At 37.4% G+C, this 24,809-nt stretch overlaps 1 protein-coding gene across 9 annotated transcripts in view; it reads right to left on the bottom strand.

Annotated features, from left to right (window-relative positions):
- Positions 1-24,809, bottom strand: part of LOC140484679 (inhibitor of nuclear factor kappa-B kinase subunit alpha-like) — a 165,475-nt gene that overhangs the window by 30,661 nt on the left and 110,005 nt on the right. For all 9 annotated transcript variants that reach the window (XM_072583279.1, XM_072583283.1, XM_072583284.1 and 6 more), the window contains 8 exons: positions 24,230-24,319; positions 22,430-22,554; positions 21,360-21,467; positions 18,358-18,493; positions 13,959-14,150; positions 12,853-12,955; positions 7,470-7,593; positions 2,240-2,391 (listed from right to left, as the gene is read on the bottom strand). In XM_072583279.1, coding sequence (XP_072439380.1) covers positions 2,240-2,391; positions 7,470-7,593; positions 12,853-12,955; positions 13,959-14,150; positions 18,358-18,493; positions 21,360-21,467; positions 22,430-22,554; positions 24,230-24,319 — 1,030 coding nt within the window. The remainder of the gene's footprint in view (positions 1-2,239; positions 2,392-7,469; positions 7,594-12,852; positions 12,956-13,958; positions 14,151-18,357; positions 18,494-21,359; positions 21,468-22,429; positions 22,555-24,229; positions 24,320-24,809) is intronic.

The following is a 24,809-nucleotide window of genomic DNA, read 5'->3' as shown; positions in this document are numbered from 1 at the left end:
GGTGATTTAACCTCAGTGCTACCATACCTCAAGTGAAGGGAGAGAGGTTAAGAAAGAGACTCCTTCATACATTCAAAGAGAATGTTGCTGCTCATGCCCCCTTATATCAGTCTGTTGATGATAAAGGAAACATGGCATGGTGACCAGTTGAATTTGTACTGCTTAATGTGTGCAGAACATAGGCCTGGCTATTTTCCACACTCAAATAGGAGCCTGAGTTGGACTGTAGCTTTGAGACATGGAAAACTCATAAAAAAACAAGTCTCAAGGACTATTGCTGGAATATCATCAGTGCAAAAGTCTTTGCAGCATTCAGTACTTTCTGCTGTGTCTTGATGTAATGAGGAAATCAAACAAATTGATTGAAGGCTTGCACTTTTGATGCTGGAGACATCAGAGGAATACAGAAATGGAATATATATGTGACACTTCTGAATGAAGCTGGATAGAAATACTGCAACTTCATCTTTTGCATTGGCATGCCACGATCTCACATTGTTTAGAATGGCGACATTTCTTCTCATACCAACTCTACATTTTCTCTCTTCAACCGGTTTGTTCTCGGCTACATCTGCAACTCTTTTTCCAGTACAGCAATAACTTACCTGTGCCACTTGCTGCTTTTGCCACAGTCAAAAAAAATCTGACAGATGTCCTTCTAATTTCCACTCTCATCTTGCCTTCCCTTGGTCTGACTCTTGCTGTCCTTTCCGAGGATACTCGGCCAACCTGCAGAGGTGTGGTCAATGCACCAGCATACTTCTTGCAAAAACCTAATTCCTTTGTCCAGTGGCTCCATCTCTTCCTCTTGCAACTATGATTTGAGCAACACCTAGCTGATCACTCCCTGTCACTGCTTTACTAGTGATCTAAAAAAAATGTTCTGCTGAGAGTGAGAGAAAAAAAAGACAGAAATTTCTAAGAATCTATAAATACTGTATTTTTTCTTGCAATTTGGTCTCCACTCATGATGGAAAATGAAATACAGGTTAGGTGACGAATTTACTGAACACCTCTGATCTGAAAGTATTGCACTCAGCTGCTTGCATCCTTTTACTTCTACATTACTGCCCTCAAAGTTTTTGGCATTGACACTACTCCAGCCAAGCTCAATGCAAACATCAAGAATAATATATTTTCTCTCTCCTTTTCCCTTTATATAATGTCTTAAATGTAGGAAAATATTTCAAGGTTGTTTCAAGTTGACCCCAGGTCTATGAATAATATCAAAAAACAGCTTATAGATAAAACATACAATAAAGCCAAAGAAACGTCCATGTGGCACCTCAGATAAAATGGTATGAAGGCAGGAAGGGAAGTCATTGTTGGTGACACTATTGGTGTTTTTTTTTTAAAAAGAGGGTCCATTTGACTCAATGGGCCAAATGGCCTGCTTCCACACTGTAGGGATTCTATGATTCTATAACTGAGTCAGAAATATACACTTCAGTTTCCAATTTACAAAAGAAAGACACTAAATAAGTGTGGATAGTCAAACGCTGTACACTTTGAGATGGATGATAAGGAATATTGCTTGAGTAATTGTTAGTGTGTCAACTATGGTTCTTATTAGGAATGTAGGTTACACGTGGCAGAAGCAAATTCCTGCATTGAGAAATTGGAACATGGAGTTGCGTGTAAAAGAGGTACATCTTTCACTTTCAAGGGTTTTGAGGAGAAAAGCCAAGTTGGAGACAAGACCACAGTTTAAGGACAAAGGATCAAGATTCGTTTGGTCAGGAGAAAAGTGAAGATGGCAGTTTTGAAAAGGAGGAGATGGGAACATTAACTAGATCAGCACATGAGGGTCCAGGAATAGAAACTGGGTGGTCAATAGATTAGTAGAGACAGGTCAAAGAACATTTTGTTGGGTTTATGGTCAAGATAAATGAGGAGATGACAATTGAACTCAACTCAACAAATGTCAATTGTTTACAATAGAACATATTGAGAAAAATCAGTGGCTTCATCAAGCAATTCCGTGATGTTATTCCTTGTTTATTGTTACATGGTCACCAGGGATCACTGACAGATGAGGATTTTCCAGTCATACTACTGTGCTCACACCAAATAGACACTGGTTGTTCAAATTCAGGAATTTGCAGTCCCATCAATATAATAAAGGTACAATCCATTCAGTTACGCAATTAACTACAGCCTATGTGATTGCGAGGTAACAGCACGAACAGATAAGATCACAATGTTTTCAGACAAATAAACTAAAAAATTAACCACTTACATATTCCATATGCCATTTGTTCACTGTATTTTTCCAGATCAAGTCTAATGCTTGACTGAAAAAAGTCCAACTTAGCCTTCAACTGCTGAGAATTGGAAAACATGGTTGTCTTCATTTTTGTAAGGTTATTGTTGTAACGAAGGAGACTCAACCTGTTAATAAATTAGAATTCTGAATCATCAAGTGGATCTATGCAACATTTTAAAATATAGATGTTTACGAGTTCCTAACTAAGATTTAGTTGAAAGTCTCTTCTTTGGAATAATGGAAAATAACTCCTAGAGCAATAATGAAGAGATTGGCTAATAATGTCAATGTTATAATCTATGACTTTGGGCAATTAAAAATCAATGAGCTGAATTTGCAAAATGAAATCAAACACAAAAAGGTGCTTTGTGCACAATAAAATGTTGTAAAACTAGATCAATAAGATTTATTAATATATTCCTATAAACCAATGTAGCCACCTTGGGTAATGACTTATCATCCAACAATGAAAATAACTAATTGCACAGAAATCAAAAAGATCAAATGAACACCACACCTTTATAGTTGAGAACACATCTGCTAAGAGAACATCTAAGCTCCAGTTGCACCGCTCCTCAACATTCAGAAGTAATATACTTTCCACATTGGACAGTTGAGTGCAAATATTGTGGTCAAGTGATTCTCCATCAAGAGGTTTTCTAGCTCATACTTTATATATCAAAGCTATCAAGTTCAAACAAACACACACAAAATAGAAATTGGAAATAAGCCTGTCAGGAAATATTAATCTGCATTTGTTGTGGATCTAAGTTTGCTCGCTGAGCTGGAAGGTTCATTTTCAGATGTTTCATCACCATATTAGGTAACATCAGTGAGCTTCTGGTTAAGTGCTGGTGAGATGTCCCGTTTTCTATTCATGTGTTGAGCTTTTCTAAACACATGAATAAAAAACTGGACATAAAATAACAAAACATTTAGGTTTCCTAAACACAAACAGAAAACCTAAATACAAATATAAAGCAGGACAAAGCACCAGCACTTCACCGAGTATGGTGACGAAACATCTGAACATGAACCTTCCAGCTCAGTGAGCAAACTTACATCCAGAATCTCAACCTGAGCTACAAATCTTATCAAACCTCACTGCACTTGTAGTATATACTGATGTCCTTCTTTTCTGGCTAACTGGAAGCAAGAATGTACAAATTCTGAAATGGGTTAGAAAACAGTATCCTATAATGTAACTGAACTATGACAATCTTTCAGAAAAATAAATTCAATGATAATTCCTCCCTTCAATCAAATTGGTTAAAGAAGGGCTTGTCAGCAAACGTAATCTCCATCACTTAAGAGCTGGCTAAAATCAAACGAATGTAGAACCTTTTCACTTATTCATCGATCCCAAATTATATATGCAACATAAACTTTCAGTCACAGATTCTATTCAATTTTAAGCCTGTCAGACAAATTGAAGTAGCTCAGCGAAGCAGTGCACTTCGGTTAGTTTTTTCTCAGTAGCTCCAACCCATGTCACTATCCCTCAATGTTACCAAATGATGAGTTCAGAAATACAGTATTAAAAAAGAGAATTGATTTTTTTTGTACAGTCATCCTTAATTTAGCATAAATTGACTTCAAATAATTTTATCACGTATAAATGTTGTATTTGCTACAAAAATTGTTAAAATCACTGAAGAACACATGATGGCAGCATTTCTCAAAATGTACTGTATCATTTCGAGAATTAGAGGTATGGATTTCTAATGAGGAGACTGCAGCTTAAGTCACTGCAAGAGGTCAGACAGGAACCACAAAAAAAAAGAGGAAACGGGGCACGGAGGAAGATCAAATAAATAACTGAAGGAAAAATTACTCCTGGTTACATTAGTTTGCCACCTAGTGGAGAGCTTTGAAAAACACCAAAAGATTGCTTTCATCTGGATCAGTGCATGGTTTTGAGATCTCAGGGCTCCAGATTTTCTAAAAAACTGAATACCACATGCTGCTGTTGATTACAAATTAGCCAGTAATTTGCAATGTGAAATAGACAGCCCATGAATTCGGAACCATCACATTTTTGTTTGGTGATTTTTTTTATTCATTCATGGGATGTGGACGTTCCTGGCTAGGCCAGCATATAACGTCCATTACTAATTACCCATAGGGCAGTTAAGAATCAATCACATTGCTGTGGATCTGGAGTCACACGTAGGCCAGATCAGCTAAGGATTGAACCGATGTGAAGCAGATGGGTTTTTCCGACAAGCAACAATAGGATTTATGGTCATCATGAGAATCTTCATTACAGATTTTTTATTAAATTTGAATTCCACCATCTGTTGTGGCACCAAATTGAAGCCATGTGTCCAGAATATTACCTGGGTCTCTGAATTAACAGTTCAATGATAATACCACGAGGCTACTGCCTCCCCTGCAACACTTCTAATTCACTCTCCAAAAACAGAATATCAATCTCAAATTTGCTGTGATTTGGGACACTGCTGCAATTTAACATTAACCACCTATTTATCACGAAGGATAATACATAATTAATCACGTAAGTACCTATTTAAAGTAAAATTTGTTACAGGCTGCCAAATTATCATTCCACCGAGGAAGGAGACTAAAGATATATGATTAAGATGTATAAAAGTATGTGGCACAACAGTAGTGTCCCTATCTCTGAGCTAGGAGGCTTAGGTTCAATTTTCTTCCAGAGGTGTATAATATCTCTGAACAGGGTAGATATGAAAGAACCTTTCCCTTTGGTGCAGAGATCAATGACCCGGGCAGGAGCTTCAGAAGGGATGAAGTTTTTTTAAACCCAGAGGGTGACTCAGATTTGGAACTCACTGCCAGTAGGGGTGGTAGAAGTAGAAATCTGCATAAAATTTAAGAAGTGTTGAGAATGCACTTGCGATACCATGACATTTAAGGCTACGGGCCAAGTGCTAGGAAATGGGATTAGAAAAGTTCAGGCAGTTGTTCTGACCTGCACATTCTCAATGAGCCGTTTGGCTTTTTCCTGTGGTATAAATCTCTTTGATTTGAGGAAAGTAACCGTGAGGTCCCACTTTTTCAGGTTGTGAATTATTTGGGGAGATTTCAAGTTGGGAAATTTCGCATTTGATTATTATCTCAATTTTCCTTTGTCTTTTTACTCCTTTTGGTTCAATCGGTCTCTCCTTCGGCACTTGATTTGACTCCACGATTTCATACACAAATTTCTGCACATCTTCATTCTTTGCTCCATTTCTTAATTGATCAATTGTTGGTTAAAGAGACAGCTTCTATTGTACATCACACCCTGGTAACCTTGCTGTACTGTTTAAACACAAAACATGGATGAATGTCCAATTCACAGGTGACCAAAATGAGGTCCCACTGGTGTCAGTGGCAATTAAACAACAAAATTTCATAATCCAGTTTATAAGTACGTATTATAAAGGACATGACATTTACACAAGCATTGGAAATAAGAGGTACAAACCTAAACTTAAGCTCCACATTTCCTTGCTTCTGGTCAGTAAATACAATTCAGAAGTACAGTGGCAGTGATGAAAAGCAGTGGGAAAAGTGGCAGGTGTTTTAGCTCAAAATTTGGATAATAAAAGCATTGCATTTCGTTAGAACCATCACCGATTTTTCACTTTTATTCTTTTAACAATTTTCGTTTGGATCTGCAACCTAGGAATGTGAACTGAAGATAACTGGTGGACCTTGTGAAACAGCTTGTGGGAAAAGGAAAAGAACAGAACAATCAAATTTGCTTGTGAGACCAGGCGGAGGTTAATTGCTCATTGATTCTTGATGAAAAAGGTGTCCTACAGACAGACTGACCCAGGGAAGAATATTGTGTTTAAACTGATAGCAGAAGTTGGCTCCTAATAAAGCCAGGACCTGGACATGGGGTCAACACATCTGAAATCGATTATGTTTAAGCAGATAGCAGATGTCAAATGGTAATTGAGACCTCAGTAAAAGATTATGCATCTTGTAGAGTGGAATCACAGCTTGAGCTCTGTTTCAAATATGTTTTTCAGAAGAGGAAGTTGGCTGCTGGTGACACAGCATGAAGGCGTGAAAGCTTTGCCTAATCTCCCAGACTAGCTTCCAAAAGCCCAATGAGTAGAAAGCTCAGTTAGTAGTATTACCACCATTACCTGAGTGAACTGATCAGGGTCACCTTTTCAATATTTCAAAAAAGAACCAAGGAATCCACATGTATGCTTCTGAAACAATGCGTCATGAAAACCATTTACGTTATCTGGCCAGTTTTGTTATTTTCTTTTAATTACCCCTTAACTGTGCTTGTCTGTCTTGTCTGAATGAGGGTTGAAAACAAATGTTTTGGATTTTAAGCAAAGACATTAATAAGATTACCTTCTTTAATTCTTCTTTGCTGAAGTTATTGGGAAGTTGAAAAAATTGAGAGGTCTTTTGTTGAGATACAAAACTGGTATCTAGAATTAACTATTCACAGAGACTGGGATTGATCATTCAAAAGTCTGGTTAGGAACGAGCAATTTTTGGAGGATTTTGATCATTTTAAATGTTACTGTATTGTGAATACAGAAGTAGACTTAGTTTGTCACCGAGTAGTACCAATTTTTAAACATAAGCCAATACTGACCTTGACTTTTAATTTCTATTTTGACTTGAGTACTCCTCTTGCAAAATAGATCCACCACCTACTCAACAAGTGTTAGAATTTGCTGAGTAGATGATTAGTGAGCTGCTTCAACAAAAAATTCTAGTTAAAATTTTTAATTTCATTAATGAAGCTTAGGGCCATGCTAGCCTTAAGATCATTTGCACTGATTTTTCGATTTCCGTTACAAGATCCCTTTTTCAGTCTCTGAATGCCAGTCCTTTAATCCAGTCCTCAAAACGAAGGTGACAGAAAAACTGCTGTGACTTCGTTTGCAAGTGTTGGATACAGAAAGGCCAAGCTTTCCTTGCTAGATCAGGAGTCCAATAGGCAAGAAAAAGACATGAATTGCAAAAGTCAGCTGAGGTAATTTGAGCTAGTTTTGAAGAAGCTGCCAAATGCTTGGCATGTTGATAAGGCAAATATGATTTCTAGCCCTTAATAATCAACTCTAGATACAAAGGGAAATAAATGATTCGTGCAAAAATGGGAGTTGTTGGTTCCAAATAAGCAAATCTGAAAAGCATACAGGCCCATTCAAGTTGATTTTTTCATGTACTAACTTCAATCTTGCCTCCAATATTGACTTACATTGCAGCTCTTTGTCCCTGGAAAAGTCTGCTGTAATCCTCCTTCAATCCACAGACATAATTCACAGCTTCACCCCATACCTTCCTCAGTTGCACATTAGGCAACATTATCTTAGCATCCCGCACTGCAACGACATATTATCAAAACATGAATTGCAGTAAAAACTTAACACTTACAAATTTTAATTTAGACATACTTTAATTCTTTACATCATCCTATAAGTTAAAAAAAATGAAAGGTTCATTCAGGTGGATTAATGTTTATTTGTAAAATACATTTTGGTCTCTTATCAAAAATCTGAAATTTTAAAGAACTTGTCAAGACAAAGAGACTAGGCCCACACAGACTGAATTCATCATATCATTTGAACATATCTTTAGAACTGTAATATTTTAAAACTTTGCTTGACAGATCATATCCAACATTTATTACTGCTGGAATTAAGATAATTTAAAATAACTGAAAAGCAAATTTTAAATACATAGTTAAATGTGTGCTCTCAAATCCAAATCTTCTCTACTTGATGAGTGAATATCTACAATTATTTTATCAGTGACTTTTAATATTTTGCCAAACCCAAGTTGGACCTTTCACTAATAATCATCTTTCAAGGTGGAGTTGTTGGATTTGTCTAAACTTTGCTCACACGTTACATCCTTCCACACCCACTCAATTAATTCATTAGTTTTAGTGATTGTAGCCAAATTGAAAATTGTAACCAAAGTCGATACTAATTCTGGAGAGCTTTACTGCACGGTTCTTTTCTACATTCCTTATTGACTGTTTGACCACATTTTCTACAAGTGACAAAAATCAGACCAAACAGAAACACAACATTCACTTAATGATGAAAGAGATAGAAAGCAAAATGAAGCACGAAAAGAATGAGGTGCTGATAACATTGCGATGCAGCAGTGCTTAAAAAAAAAGAGGAAGTGAGATGAGACGGTAGTCAACCAAAACAAATCCACAAATCTTACATAAAAGAATTAAGACGACAGTAAAAAGGTGAAATTAGCTTCATCAGGAACTCAATGATATTAATGTGTGAAAGCAGAAGGCAATAGCAGCTTTGACAAAAAAAATGAAAATACTTGAAAGAAAGAAATGCAGAGATATAAGAAAAGGGACGGGAAATAAGATGAATAGAAATCCCTGTTCAGAGTGTTTACGGACATGGTGGATGGCATTGTCTCTTACTTTGTGTTGCTGGATTTTTCACATGTATATTTTTCAGTCCATCTGCAGGTCTTGAAAGTTTAATACTCATAATTATTGTTCTCAATTATTCCTTAAACTGAGAATCCATAAACTGGGATTCTGTCACAAAATCCAGTCGTCAGGCATTGACGGTCTCTTAGTCTTGCTATCAACCCAGGTTGAATGAGACCATTTGCAACTTTTACAATCCTGAACTTAATTCCAAGACAACATATTCTATATCAAGAGCATCCAATGCCAATGGAATAAAATCTCCCATTTGTATTCAAGCCATCTCATCTGCTGCTGAAATCATCATACGTGCCCTTCCTTGCTCTTAGCCTGCCTTTTGAAATGCTCTCCTGGTTCAGCACCTTGAACACTCAAACATCCAGTTCGTGCAAACTTATTTTATCTATATCTTCACTTGTACCTTGCCATTCACTCCTCTGCTTGTGCATGTTGACTTGTATCAGCTCTGTTCAGTTAAATTTTGACTTAATAATGTAAAATAACTCATTTGGTGTTCTGAGGAGTCATATTGGACTCAACTCATTAATTCTATTTCTCTCTCCACAGATACGACCAGGCCTGGAATTGTTCAGGATCTCCTACCTTTAAGTCACGTTTCCAGCATCTGCAGTAATTTGTTTTTAATTTTAAAAAATGAAAAATAGCAAATCCCTGAAAAGTCTCCCCTCTGTTTAACTTTCTCCAAAATAATGTATGCTACAAGTTTTTTTTCCTTAACAATGCACTTACAAACTTATTCCTGTGCACAGGCCCTTGAAGTGTCATTGTGTAGCTGCACAAGTGCAATAAGCTAAGCAAGCCAACTTGCAATACGCATGCACAGGAATTTTTAAGCTTGTAACTGCGCAACTTGCATGGAACACAGCATACAGTCCTCAAAGATCACTGCACTTCTTGAAATCTAGCCACTTGTCGAGCTTCTCAAATAACTTCACCACTGGCAGTCGTATCTTCAGTTGCAGAGACCATAAGCTCTAGAATTATTTTGCCTCAATCTCTGCCTCTATCTCCTCCTTTAAAACTAATTCTTCAAACGAGGTTTTGATCTCCTGTTTTCAGCGGTTCAGTGTCAGTTTTATGAAGTCAATGCTATGAAGAGTATTGGAACATTTTACTATATTCAAGGTGCTATGCAAACTTCTCTTGTAGCGCTTTCTCCATTTCAGTGACATCAGGATATCCAAACAACAGTATTCACTTTTAATAACCAACAATGCAAATGTACTGAGAAATTCAACAGGTATTCTAACACCTGCTCCCCCAACACCACCAGGGGTTACTCACTCATAGGATGCATTGTGCAAAACCACATCAGCAGCTCAGACTGAACACTTCACTTTCAGTTTCTTGTGTCAGAAATTAGTTTCCTTTCTCGGAAACTGACTTCTAACCCAACATCATTTTCTGCTCTTGAATTACTTATGCTTTTTAGTTTAATTAGAATTATGCCATGTGAGACTTCATCGAAAGTTACGTACTGATTTTGAAATTAGCCTTCAGTCTTGCTCACTCGTAATTAAATCATGAAGTTCTATTCAGTTAGATGTGGTTAATTTCTTTTCTCTGCTTTCTGTCCAGGGACTTCTCTCTTTCTTACCTTTCCTGTATGAACATCAAACCTACTAATCCTCTTTGCCATACCAAGTCCTGTCACTGGTCCAAGTATCTGAAGCATTTGAGTGTCTGTTTGTATGAGCATATTTGCTACTTTAGATCCAATGTTCCAACTTTTGCTTTGTCTTCCCAATGCTGCATTCTTACTTCCAATCTTCATTTCCAGTATGACTGAGCAAAGTATTCCAGAGCCAGTTTCTCCCTCCCATGTGACCAAAGATCATACTCCTCTTGTACTCTTACCAGTCTTTCTTCCTAGATACCTGACACTCATAGATCATGTATCTCATTCTGCTTTATAGTGCAATTCTGAATACTTCCTCCTTCACTCAAAGCTGAACAAATATAACTTCATTTAAATTAGATTGATTTTGTGACAGAGACAAATATGAACTAACAGCAGAAATCGGCTATTCAACCCCATGAGTCTGTGTCACCTTTCAGTAGGTTCATGACAGATCTCAGTATAACACTCAAATCTCCATTCCCACCTACTCCTAATAATCTTCACTCTATTGCTTAACAAGAATTTAGCTCTGCCTTAAACATACATCGGACCTTGTTTCACCACCCATTCAGGAAGAATGCTCGAGTACTGAACTCAAGACTAGAATTCAAGGGCAAAGCCTTAGAATAAAGACCTTCAAGAACGGAGATGAAGAGAAATTTCTTCAACCAGAGTGCAAATCTATGGAATTCACTGCCACAGATGGGTGTGGAAGCCAAGTCATTGAATGTTTTAAGACTGAGATAGATATGTTCTTGATTGTCAAGGGAGTCAAGGGTTACAGGGAAAAGGCAGGAGAAAGGGAATGAAAAAATTATCAGCCTTGATTGAATGGCAGAGCTGACCCAATGGGCTGAATGGCCTAACTTCTGCTCCTATGTCCTATGAACTTGGGAAAAAGAATATTTGCCTTATCTGTTTGAAATGGGTGACCTCTGATTTTAAAACAGTGAACCAGAGTTCTAGATTGTCAAATAAGATGTAACATCCTTTCCACATGTATCACATCAAGACCTCTCAGGATCTTATATGTTTCAATCAAATCATTCCCTACTCTTCTAAATTCCAGCAGACAGAAGTCCAGACCACCCAATCTTTTCTTTTGTATTTTGTATTCCAATTGCCAATTGGACTGAAACCAGTTGTTGCAAACAATATGGTATTTAATTATACATATCAAGAACAATGGTGAATGCTTTTGAAGGCTGAAGATTACCCAAGGGAAGATCTTTATAGGTGAGTGAAGTACTACAGAGAATTTGAAAAAGGATAAATATAGACCGACAGTTTACAATTTCATCCAGCTTGATAATCTACAGTTTGGGAAAGAGAGGCTGTGTCAGTCAGAAGGGTTGAAGAGTTACATGTACCATGAGACCAAGTTAAAAATATTTGGATTATGATCCTGACATACAATGTGGAGTAACCACATGCATGAGAGAAAAGGAGAGTGAAATAGCAAGGGATCTTTGGAGATGAGCTGCAGATATGAGTTAATTTGCACAAACCAAAATCACTGACAAGGTTCCAGGGACCCCATAGGAAGAAATTACAAAGACACACCATGAGCAACAGTTAGCCGCTTCAAATCCACCGCAGTCTAAACAAGAAAACCAATGACAGAATCCCTACAGTGCTGAAAAAGGCCTTCACCCCATCGAGTCAGCACCTACCCTCTGAAGAGCATCCCATCATATCCCTGTAATCACAATATCTCAGCAATCTGAACCAAACTCAGCATCATGACCAACCTCATGCCCCGAGCTAATGAAAACAAGGACCAATATGCAAACTAGTTTATCAAATACCCAAAAGAATGCTCTGCACCAACATTCCCCATTAGATAAATCTTTGCTTTTGAACTTTTGCAGTTTCTCAAATTCTGAGGACTATGGAATTCATACATGTTACAGTTGCTATTTCAGCATTGGTATTTAAATAATTAATAAATTGCAATTTGACCGTACATTTAAAGTTGAGACTGCTTCTGCAGTATTGAAGTAATTAATATAATTCACAAGTTACATTTTGTCATTTTAAAATAAAATATAGCTTCTCTATTCTAGAAAAAAAACTATTTCACTAACATGCCTCAATTATTGTATAACCAAAACTTGTGCTGTTATTGAAAATATAAAAGAACCTCAAGTTCTTTCTTAGAAAACTATGCATTTTTTCATAAAAGAAAGAGTAAATGGCATAATAGCTGAACAAATAAATATTTATCTCAAAAATGAAGTGAAATGGAAAAACAATGGAAAAACAATACTGTTAACATTACTGACTGCCTTAAAGAAAATGGAATTGAAACAAAAACATATCAAAGCTAATGGTGGAAGATACAATTACTTGAGGAAAGTCAGAACATTTCTAATGTAACCACTTTTACTGAGGGGCATTTTCCACTCTCAAATACATTGCCCACAGCTCAAATCACAGCCATAAAACTGATTCTATTTTTATTAGATCATTGGATCTGAAGACATGAGAACCTTGCTAAAATTATTTTCACAACAGCTGCACTCTTACCAACATAACTGACATGCTCTGGCAATTTTCTGGCAACAAAGGGTCCTTCATAGACAGTGCTACTTTTATCAAACAGATAGACCATGTAGCTATCCCAGCCTCTCTGCAAAAACAAACAGAAAACTGTATTTTAAAACAAAATATTATGAACTCCTAAGTTTGTTTAAAGGTATTAAAAATTGAATGCTCAAACAGATTAATATTGGGCATTGATTTATTTATTTAAATGATAATTAAAATATTTTGTGTTTTTCTTGAGACATTGATCCAATTGTGTTAAACAGATTCACAACATTACAAAAGCAAATTTCATACAAATCTATTAAGTTTATTGAAGCACAAAATAATTCCAAAGCCTCCATTATACTACCAGTTCTTGTCATACATCCAGTCATTTCAAAAATGCCCAATAACATGCACCTCTCAACCTACAATATTTATAATAGTACAATGATCAAAAAGCACATTCAGAAGGCAATTTCACACAGTGAAGAACAGCAAATTTAACCCTATTTTTAGTGATTGCTTTTGGCTGTAAAGAGAAGCCACAGATAATGTAGAATAAAAATTAAAATTTATTTTATTCAAAGTACATTTTAGCTTCAGCATCGTTCAGTATTTACGTGCAATTTCAGGAGCCTTTTCATGCAATCAGTAAATGTGAACAACTTGTCGTCAGGAAAATTTAAGTGCTTCAATTACCAAAGTCAGATAAAGGTTAAGAAAAAAAGTCATTTGATCCTTGACTCAGGCCAGACAAGACTCAATTTTCTTCGTTCAAACTTTTATTCATACAAAGTCTGCCCAAAAAGGGGAAGCACAACCCAAATATTTGCTACAAAAACAATAGTTGGATACTAATTTTACAGAAAACAAGCTTCCAATCAAACAAAGTTTCACATTTATTCATTCATATTTCTATCCAACCACGTTTCTTCTGCTTTAGTAAAATATTTTAGCTTCCAAGTTACCAAACATGATCATATCATCCATACATCTACACATGCAAATTTGTTGACATCTGACTGCATATTTATGATATTCTAATCCTTCACTGTCTGTTCCCTCTTGCAGATAAACCTATATAACAAAATATCAATACATACCACATCCAGCACACACTGATTGGCCGGTTTACGAGGATCCAACGAAATTCCAGTTTCTAGAAGCAACTCTTGATTTGCAGGAGATATTGCTGTTTCAGTTTCAATACGCAGTTGAAGGGAATGGAGACTTTCATCAGATTTGATCAGAAAGGAATGGATGCGGGCTGAAGTCATATTTAATATATGTACATACTGTAACAAATTGAGATCACCATTACACACAGAGTTAAAATTCTTTGTGCAGAAGTCAACTAGCCCATCTTAGCTTACCTTTTCAACCTTCCTGTCAGAAGCTTAATGGTTGATTATGAAGGTTCTACACAACTTAATAGGGATTCATCCACTTGTTCCCTTTTGAAACCTTACTAGGATTGTAACAGATAACCGAGAAAGCCATCACAAACCTCCAACAGAACTATCAATTTGGCAATTGCTGCACAATTGTTTAAATTCACCTAAAGTAGGAATTGGAATGACACTGGCTGAGCTCATGGAATTTCGGATTCTTGCAGCCAATTAAAAGATAAAATATGCATCACACTCATCCAGGATGAACAAATCAAAGTTGGAGATGCAATAACTAACTAATCGACCCCTGTTCCTCAACAAAATATGAGTATATGATTGCAGTAATTACTAGCACGTAGAATCATAAAAACGAACAATACAGAAAGATACCACTCACCCCACTGCAACTGTGATGACCTTTTTAGAACAATCTAAAATTGGACTGATGGTAGGGGTCTGGTAGATACTATTGTTTTGCATAAAGCAAGAAAGAGAAGACAAAAGGAACATCTGTCCCAATTGTTAATTTATATTGGTACTCAAGAGTCCTGACAGATTTCAACCTAAGCCTAGACAAAGTTCTGCTACAGCTTTTTAAAGGGCAAAGGATAAAAACAAAACAAAACATTCAATGCCTTTCTAGTCTTGCTTTAAATCACAGAAAAATCCAATTAAGATTACTTTTGTTGCATGTGAAATAGAGATAACAGCCAAAGACCAAACCCAGACAAGGGCGAGATGTATACCTTACAATAAATACAATAATGCCTTTAATTTAAAATTGTGTCATTTATTATCACATCAAGCGCCCCAAAACTTAAAACTATCCACATCAAATAGACCCAGTCGAAGAGTTATAATTAGAGATGCAAAAACATTTCTGGAAGTTGATGAGCATTCAGGGCCCAAACGTCAGTCTCTGTACTCTCCACCTTTTAATGTCTTAAAATCAAAATGGGAAGACAACATATTCGTGAATACAAGCGTAAAATTCAGTTCTCTGCCCCACAGTACCACATTTTTCAAAAATTAAGTCATAAGATGTAGGCGCCACTGGCTAGGCCAAAATCTATTGCCAATCCCCAACAGTCCTTGAAGGTAGGGGTGAGCTACATCTTGAACCACTGCAGTCAATGTTATGCACTTATATCTTAAATTTGAAATTTGTCTCTATAAAAAGCTATAAAACATTACTCATACAGTCAGCACAAACATAATGAGCTGAATGATCTTGTTTGTTGTGATTTTGAAAATAAGATTTAACGTATAGCCACATAAGAGAGAAAAAGCAATGAAATTACAAAGTTCAGAGATAAATATACCGCTCAAAACTTCAGTTTGCTGATATACCATGTATTCAGCAAGCTCTGGAGTCAGAAGCTCTCCAGATATACTCAAGCACATAGCAATCAAGGTCCAAGGCCTTCAGAAAAAAATACTGACACCACTTCATTGCAACTGGGGCGGAGGCGGTGTGTGTGTGCTGAATGTCACTACATCCATTAACACTTCTTTGCCATCAACATAGTTAATTTATTGTCCATAGCAATACAATTTCTACATTTGTACTTCTGTATCTTCAGAGTGTTCCTTCAAACACCAGAGTTGAAATTGCAGCGTCACACAAGCTGACATGATTTGAATGCAAGACTTTGAAAAGTGTGACTCACCAGACAAAAAGGCTGCACTGATTTATGGATTCGTCATACATTACCAGACCCCATGCTTCCCGTACCACCAATTCGAATGAGAACCAGACTTAATATGCAGTCTGCATTCCAATCTAATGTCCTCATGCAAACATCATTTACAATATATTAAGGACAAAAGGGTAACTAAGGAGAGAATAGGGCCGCTCAAAGATCAGCAAGGCGGCCTTTGTGTGGAGCCACAGAAAATGGGGGAGATACTAAATGAATATTTTGCATCAGTATTTACTGTGGAAAAGGATATGGAAGATATAGACTGTCGGGAAATAGGTAGTAACATTTTGCAAAATGTCCAGATTACAGAGGAGGGAGGAAGTGCTGGATGTCTTGAAACGGTTAAAGGTGGATAAATCCCCAGGACCTGATCAGGGGTCTGATCGAGAACTCTGTGGGAAGCTAGAGAAGTGATTGCCTATCCGCTTGCTGAGATATTTGTATCATCAATAGTCACAGGTGACGTGCTGGAAGACTGGAGTTTGGCAAACATGGTGCCACTGTTTAAGAAGGGCGGTAAAGACAAGCCAGGGAACTATAGACCGGTGAGCCTGACCTCGGTGGTGGGCAAGCTGTTGGAGGAAATCCTGAGGGACACGATATACATGTATTTGGAAAGGCTAGGACTGATCCGGGATAGTCAACATGGCTTTGTGCGTGAGAAATCATGTCTCACAAACTTAATTGAGTTTTTTGAAGAAGAAACAAAAAAGATTGATGAGGGCAGAGCAGTAGATGTGATCTATATGGACTTCAATGGAGTTGTTCGACAAGGTTCCTCATGGGAGACTGATTAGCAAGAAATACAGGGAGAACTAGCCATTTGGATACAGAACTGGCTCAACTGTAGAAGACAGAGGGTGGTGGTGGAGGGTTGGTTTTCAGACTGGAGGCCTGTGACCAGTGGAGTGCCACAAGGATTGGTGCTGGGCCCTCTACTTTTTGTCATTTACATAAATAATTTGGATGTGAGCATAAGAGATACAGTTAGTAAGTTTGCAGATGACACCAAAATTGGAGGTGTAGTGGACAGCGAAGAGGGTTACCTCAAATTACAACAGGATCTGGACCAGATGGGCTGAGAAGTGGCAGATGGAGTTTAATTCAGATAAATGTGAGGTGCTACATTTTGGGAAAGCAAATCTTAGCAGGATTTATACACTTCATGGTAAGGTTCCAGGGAGTGTTGCTGAACAAAGAGACCTTGGAGTGCAGGTTCATAGCTCCTTGAAAGTGAAGTCGCGGGTAGATAGGATAGTGAAGGTGGTGTTTGGTATGCTTTCATTTATTAGTCACAGCATTGAGTACAGGAGTTGGGAGGTCATGTTGCGGCTGTACAGGACATTAGTTATGCCACTGTTGGAATATTGCATGCAATTCTGGTCTCCTTCCCATCGATAGGATGTTGTGAAACTTGAAAGGGTTCAGAAAAGATTTACAAGGATGTTGCCAGGGTTGGAGGATTTGAGCTACAGGGAGAGGCTGAACAGGCTGGGGCTGTTTTCCCTGGAGCGTCGGAGGCTGAGGGGTGACCTTCTAGAGGTTTACAAGATTATGAGGGGCATGGATAGGATAAATAGATAAAGTCTTTTCCCTGGAGTCGGGGAGTCGAGAACTAGAGGGCATAGGTTTAGGGTGAGAGGGGAAAGATATAAAAGAGACCTAAGGGGCAACTTTTTCACGCAAAGGGTGGTACGTGTATGGAATGAGCTGCCAAAGGATGTGGTAGAGGCTGGTACAATTGCAACATTTAAGAGGCATTTGGATGGGTATATGAATAGGAAGAATTTGGAGGGATATGGGCTGAGTGCTGTCAGGTGGGACTAGATTGGGTTGGGATACCTGGTCGGCATGGACAGGTTGGACAGAAGGGTCTGTTTCCATTCTGTATATCTCTATGACTCGATCCGCCTCAAAAGATGTATTCTTACATTTGAATGAAAACATCATTTTCCCCAACATTCAAATTTCTGTTTTATGTAATTGTACCATATTAGATTATATTCCCTACAGTGTGGAAACAGGCCCTTTGGCCCAGCAAGTCCACACCGACCCTCCGAAGAGTAAGCCATCCATATGTATTCCCCTACATTGACCCGTGACTAATGGACCTAAACTATGGGCAATTTAGCATGGCCAATTAGCCTGACCTGCAAGTTTTTGGATTGTGGGAGGAAACTGGAGCACCATGCAGACACGGTGAGAAAATTACATACAGAAAATGTAACTCTTCTAAATCATGTCTGTATAACGGAATTAATTTTTTATTTAAACCTTGAATTTCTAATCTTGATTCCCACATGATTGGAATTGCAAATTTCATTAGAGGAGGTTTCATGTTATTCAATTAAAGTAAAAGCAATATTTATTATACACCAAATAGATAATAATTATTTTTATTATGTTACCTTCTGACTTAAAATTTGATCTAGAAGTAAAAAACACGCTGGTCGATTTGTCTGTGGTTCTATTTTGCCACCTCGCAGTTTTGGATCCCAACCGAGCATCAACTGTAGCCATGTCTCCAGTGGTTTCACCATGAGGCTACAAGACAAGGTGTAAACATTAGAAACCAAAAGTTAAACTTGCTGCACTCAAGCACAAAAACATGCAGTTATCACATATCAGCAACATTTTCAACACTTCTTTTTTGCAAATACCAATTATAAGATGTAATTACTTCAGTGTAATTCAGTGGAATTATCCGATTAAATGATGACCTTGTTAGACGACCAAACATGCCATAAAATACAAAGTCATGTTCAGGATATCTGGTCACTGACGTACTGTCTGCTCCAAAGGATCTTTTAAAAATGTGACATATAATAGCATTACTACACCCAAAACATCAGTTTCTGATCCATTTCTTTGGTATTTTATCTCACACCAGATTCTTTGTGCAAATTTAAGTTGATAAGTAAGGAAATTTGTCGTTTTACAAAGTGCCCAACAGTTAACAATTTTAGAGGTGAGTTGGGGCTGTCATGCCACAGTCGATGATCTTTCGTTTTGATGACTTGTAGTTCAGTTGCTTAAAGAAACGACAGCATCTATACTCCCATTCCTCAAACTCCAATTGAAAGTGAAGGCATCTTATTCAAATATGACTGCACATCAGTGCTAATACCAGTCTATCCTGGGACAGAAGCAAATGCGTGAACTGTCCAGTGCTGTAACACCTATTTCAACTAATTCAGAAAGCTATTAAACCAATATTTTTGAATATATTATAAGGAGACATAGTAAAATGAAAAACATTTAGAAAAAAAACAAAGCAAGCAGAACTTAGCATTCGTGAACTTCATGTCATCTGTTAAGCACTGTCTCTACTTTCACTCCCCTGCCCCATGTTTCAAGTTATGAAACAGTGAAAAAAAAGCGTTAAAAACCTATCAATTTTTTTTGGCTAAGCTGACCACAAATTTGAAGATCAATTTTAAAATGAGGAGCAAACAATCAGGTAGCAAGTGTCTGTTCCTGGAATCTTAAGTTCAAACCTGACGTAAGTTTTACTACTTTCCCAGTATAAAGGGATAACAATAAGTTTATGCACAATGAAAAATCATTCACTGTCAGTTAAGCTGTCCAAGGATATCATAACCACATTCATGTGTGTTTGACTGGGTTACATCAATGTGAGCATTATTCTCTAACTCATGGTAGAATAAGATTAAGTAAAGGCTCATACTTTTAATCCAAAATATTTCAGGATAAAAATGTAAAAATGAGAACAGGTAACTTAATATGATTCATGTTCTGAGTTCAGTCTGCTCATCACTAGCCCAAGTGTATTCAGAAAGGTAAATAGTAGCTGCTATACAAGCAAAGCAGTGCCAAGCAAATGCTTCAGCATTTTGCTTACTGTACATAATATTGCAAAATGCAAGACAGATAGAATTCACGGCAACCAACATGGCAACCAATTTGACAGAGATCAGCAAATGCGTATTTTAAAAACCAAAACAACAATTTTATTTTGTGCTGACTTTGAGTTTGCTGCAGCATTTCTCTACCATCCTGACTGACACAAACAATATCTCTAAGAAGCACAGAATTGAAAGAATTCCATTCATCACATTCATGTTGTTCCTGCTGAAAGTCCATATCAATTTGAATTGGACAATTTGAGGTTTGAACTCATCCAAACTAATTGTTGTCATTATCCAGTTGGACAGAGAAAAAATGATAACTTGACCAAAGTGGAATGTGTTGTGGTTACAGGAAGAACTCTCTCTCAGTAGGGTTGCCACATTCCAAAGAAGGGAAGCAAGAGAAAAACTAAAAATAAACTAGTATTTGGCAACCACTTTTTGATCAACTGACTCTTTGAAATTCCTATGGTCAATTTCCATTCCACACAAAGTACATTACCACAGCGTGCTTTACACTTCTCCACGCTCTGACACAATCAGTAGAACATGACTGTTCAAAATCCACATTCACAGTCATCTCTACAGCTTGATGTCATGTGTGAATTTCACTACCTTATGCTGAGACAAATAATCCAGACCATTCACCTATCTCCAAAATGAAGTTGCTCAATACAGATGACTTAACATCTCTGAAAGTCAACCTGAGAGCATTATGGTTTTGTTTATTCTTTTTGAAAAGTTACCAAGCCACACGTGTACTTCACTCTGGTGCCTGCTCAACCTCTTTTCTAAGACTCTTGAGGTTCCTTTTACATCAAAATCTTCACTGGAGGTCTAGGTGTTCCATGTGTCAATTTCTAAGATTAGCTTTCAAGAAGTGGCCAAACTAGGGATGTTTTTAAGAAAACAGTTCATTATTCAGATTAACACATCATTCTAAATCAGCTAGCTCACGATAAGCTGCGTTTCATAAAATGACTGCAGTAAATACAAGCTAAAAGGTGACATCACCTCCAAAAAGGATAATACGGCTGCTCTCTCACCTTCCATTACAAATGTCAAGACAGATCTTCAGCAAAGTTTCATGTCAAAAATCTCCGTTTTTTTGATTCTTTCATGGAAAATTGAAGTTGCTGGCAAGACCAACATTTGTTGTCTATCCCAGAGTGGCTTGCTGAAATCATCTCACAGGACAGTGAAGAGTCAATAAGATTGATGCAGATATGCAACAGTAGGCCAGATGGGAGAAGAATGACACAAATCCTTTCTTTAAGGAAGGTAAAGTGAACCAGATGGATTTTTGAGAACTGTAGATGATAATTTCATGGTCACTATTAATGAGCGTAACTCTCAATTCCAGATTCATGAAGTGAATTGAAATTTGAAAAGCTGTCATAATGAGATTTGAATGCATGTTCTCAATCACATTAGCCTGGATCTCCACATTACTAGTCCAGCAACAATACCACAAACCCACCATCTTCCCTTTGTTTTCTATTTAATCAAAATGTAATAAATCCAAAAAAAGGTATTCTCACTTGCTCAGACCATTGGGCTGTGGTAAGTTTTGGGAGTACTTTACTTCACCATTCATCTCTTCAACAGCCATAATATCATTTGGGCCTTTGATTTTAACTTTGCCGTGCCTAGAAAAAAAAACGTAGTTTTACTCTTATTTTCTCCCTTAAATACAACTTGAGAGCGTCATATGAAAACCAACAACAGATCGTGACATGACTATTTCATCATTAAAGAGCTTCAGCAGCACTCTTGTGGCACATTATACGCAATTTCTATTGAATTAATGTAGCCTTAAATAGATTATGAATACTATACATTTCTCATTTTCAAAAATGAAATGTGAATTTTAGGCAGAGCACTCATCTTTTAAATTTGGTTTATTTGTTCAGGAGCTGTGAGCAGCACTGGCAAGGGCAGAATTCATTACTGATTTTGAACTACCCTCAAGAAGGTGGTGGTTAGCTGTGTTGTCAAACCACCACAGGGTTGATGTGCTGTGACACTGACAGTACAGTTAAGTAGGGAGCTCCAGAATTTTGATCTTGTAGCAAATAAAGAACAGTGATACATTTCCAAGTCAGATTTGACTAACAAGGAACAGTAAACCCAAACCAAGATAGATTCTTGACCCCACCATCCCTGCAAACTATTGCATTACATTGTACCTCATCTGCATCTTCAATGTCCTAAACTTTATCACCCACCCAAATTAACACTTGAACATCTCTTAATAGCATTCCACACCTACTACAGAACTGAAATGACTGATGATCATAACATGACCCTCTTGGGTCTGGAATCTTGCAGCTCTTTGGACTTGAAGTCATCTAAAACTACATCCAAAGCCACACAAGTATTATTCACCCAGCAGCGTTTCTGTTGACAGATCTGGAGCCAAAAATGGTCTAAGTTACGATCTTACAATTCTAATTTTTGCGTTCTAAAGTCTCTCCTCTTACAGCCTCACTCATCCTCATGTCTTAAACTCTTCCAGCATTCCAGCTCTACAGTGTTAAATTTACTTCAAAAAATCAAGTTGTACTTATTATTTAGATGCAATAACAGAATGTAAAGATGGTATGCTCACCATTGGAAAGGTTGCATATTGTGTAAAAATGGTCGAAATCCTGAGATGCACTCAAACACTAATGTTCCAAAGCTCCAGTAGTCTACAGTGACTGTGTAAGGTTGTGATTCAAATAGTTCTGGTGCCTAGAATGAGATAAATTATTTTTGAAGTACCAAGTCCATTAGGATCATTGCATCTAAAAACTTATGAACGCAAAAGTGATTTTACTTTTTTCCCCAATGATAAGCTTCATTAGCTGTAAACACAAAACACTATTCAAAATTTAAATAAATGCAAAACAACATTACAGAAGAATTAACTTAAGTAGAGTATTAGCATGACTACAGGAGTGGTTAACTAACAGGAAGCAAAGAGTAGGCATAAATGAGTGTTATTCTAGTTGGCAATCAGTAACTGGTGGTGTGCCTCAGGGATCAGTGTTGGGACCGCAATTATTTAATATTTAGATTGATGATTTGGAGTTGGGGACCACATGTAGTGTGTCAAAGTTTGCAGATGACACGAAGATGAGTGGCAGAATGAACTGTGCAGAGGACTGTGAAACTGTGCAGGGGAACAGACACTTTAAGTGAGTGGGCAAAGGTTTGGAAGAGGGAACACAATGTTAATAATTGTGAATTCATCCATTTTGGTAGGAATAACGTTAAAAAAAGACTAATACATAATTGGTAAAAGGTTGCAACATGCTACTGTGCAAAGGGACCTGGGAGTCCTTGCACATGAATCACAGAACGTTGGTCTGCAGGTAAAACAGGTAATTAGGAAGGCAAATGAAATTTTGTCCTTCATTGCTAAAAGGGATTAAGTTTAACATGTTATGAATATGTTGGTGTACTGTACCTTTAAGAGAGTTAAAAGCTAGCAGAACTACCTGACATCACCAAGTGTTCTGAATAACATACAATGTAACATTTGGTCCAGCTACTGGGGTAGCTAGTTGCCTGGAGACAAAAACAGATTCAAATTAGGCCAGTTTAAGTTATACCCCCAAAAAATACCAAACTCCAATCCAGTTTGAATTTAGTATAGTGACAATCTTAAAAACCAATGACATTATCCGATGCCTCAGGGGTATAAGACTAGGGAAAATTGAACAGTTGAGAGGAGAACTGCCACATGAGCAGCATGTAAAGACTGTCTGAAAAATAGCTCTATTAGAAGGTACCTTTATCTATCAGTGACCTGTGAAACAGAAATCCCGAAGAAGAAGAGAAGGCAACCAACGAAGAGAAGAGAAGATTTGACATCTGACTGGTTTTGAAAACTTCAATTTTTGGTAAATCTTCATCAGGGAGGGGCGATTTATTGGACTGGCATTATCGAAGGGAAGGTAAAAGATAGGTTTGAGAAATGAGTTGTAAATAGTTGTTAGTTAATTATCCTCCGTTACATTTTAAGAAATAAACTTGTTAATTTTTACTTCGAATAGTTCTTGGCCTCTCGAATTTTCATGGATTACTGCATGGGATAAATTTTTTGTGTTACTGGTTTAAATTAAGTAGGAGGGTTTACCCTGTATACCAAAGAGCAGGGAGGTTGTCCTACAGCTTAAAAGGGTGCTGGTAAAGCCACACTCAGAGTACTGTGTACAGTTTTGGTCTTGTTCCTTGAGGAAGGATGTACTGGCACGAGAGGAGTACAGAGGTGGTTCACGAGATTGCCATGTAAAATGTTTTTCTCCACCTTAATCTATTGCTCAAAGCTTTAAATTAGTATCCCCTGGTCCTTGAATGCACAACTAACGAGTACTGATGGCAGTAAAAAGCGCACTTCTAACATACAAAGTTGAAAACTTACCAGGTATTGCAGTGTCCCGACAAAAGAGGTGCAAAGGCTTCCTTGGTCCAGGTCCTTTGCATAGCCCAAGTCAATTATTTTGTGTATTAACTGTAAAGAACATAAGATTTATTCACTCCATTTGCTATTAAAGAATTCAGATGTCCTTTCAGCAAATGGTGAACAGTTATGTAAATCAGCCATCACATTAACATTTTTCATGAACTTCCTCCTAATTAGTAATAGTGTAGAACCACAGGAGATGGGTATTTCATGTCAGTATTTGCTGTGGAGAAAAACATGGAAGATGGAGAACTTGAAGTAGTAAACAGTAATATTATGCAAAGGGTCCATATTACAGAGGAGGTCGTGCTGCACATACAGATGGTTCAATCCTAGGGACCTGATCAGGTATATCCTACAACTTTGCGGGGAGCAAGCTAAATGATTGCTAGGCCGCTTGCTGATATATTTGTATCATCAATAGCCACAATGAGGTGCTGGAAAACTATAGAGGGGCTAATGTGATGCCATTATTTCACAACAGTGGTAAGGAAAAGCCAGGGGACTACAAACCTGTGAGCCTGACATCTGTGGTGGG

Source organism: Chiloscyllium punctatum, chromosome 13 (genome assembly GCF_047496795.1).
Source record: "Chiloscyllium punctatum isolate Juve2018m chromosome 13, sChiPun1.3, whole genome shotgun sequence".
NCBI lineage: Eukaryota > Metazoa > Chordata > Chondrichthyes > Orectolobiformes > Hemiscylliidae > Chiloscyllium > Chiloscyllium punctatum.
The sequence above is the reverse complement of the archived record's forward strand: the minus strand, read 5'-3'. Positions and strand labels throughout refer to the sequence as shown.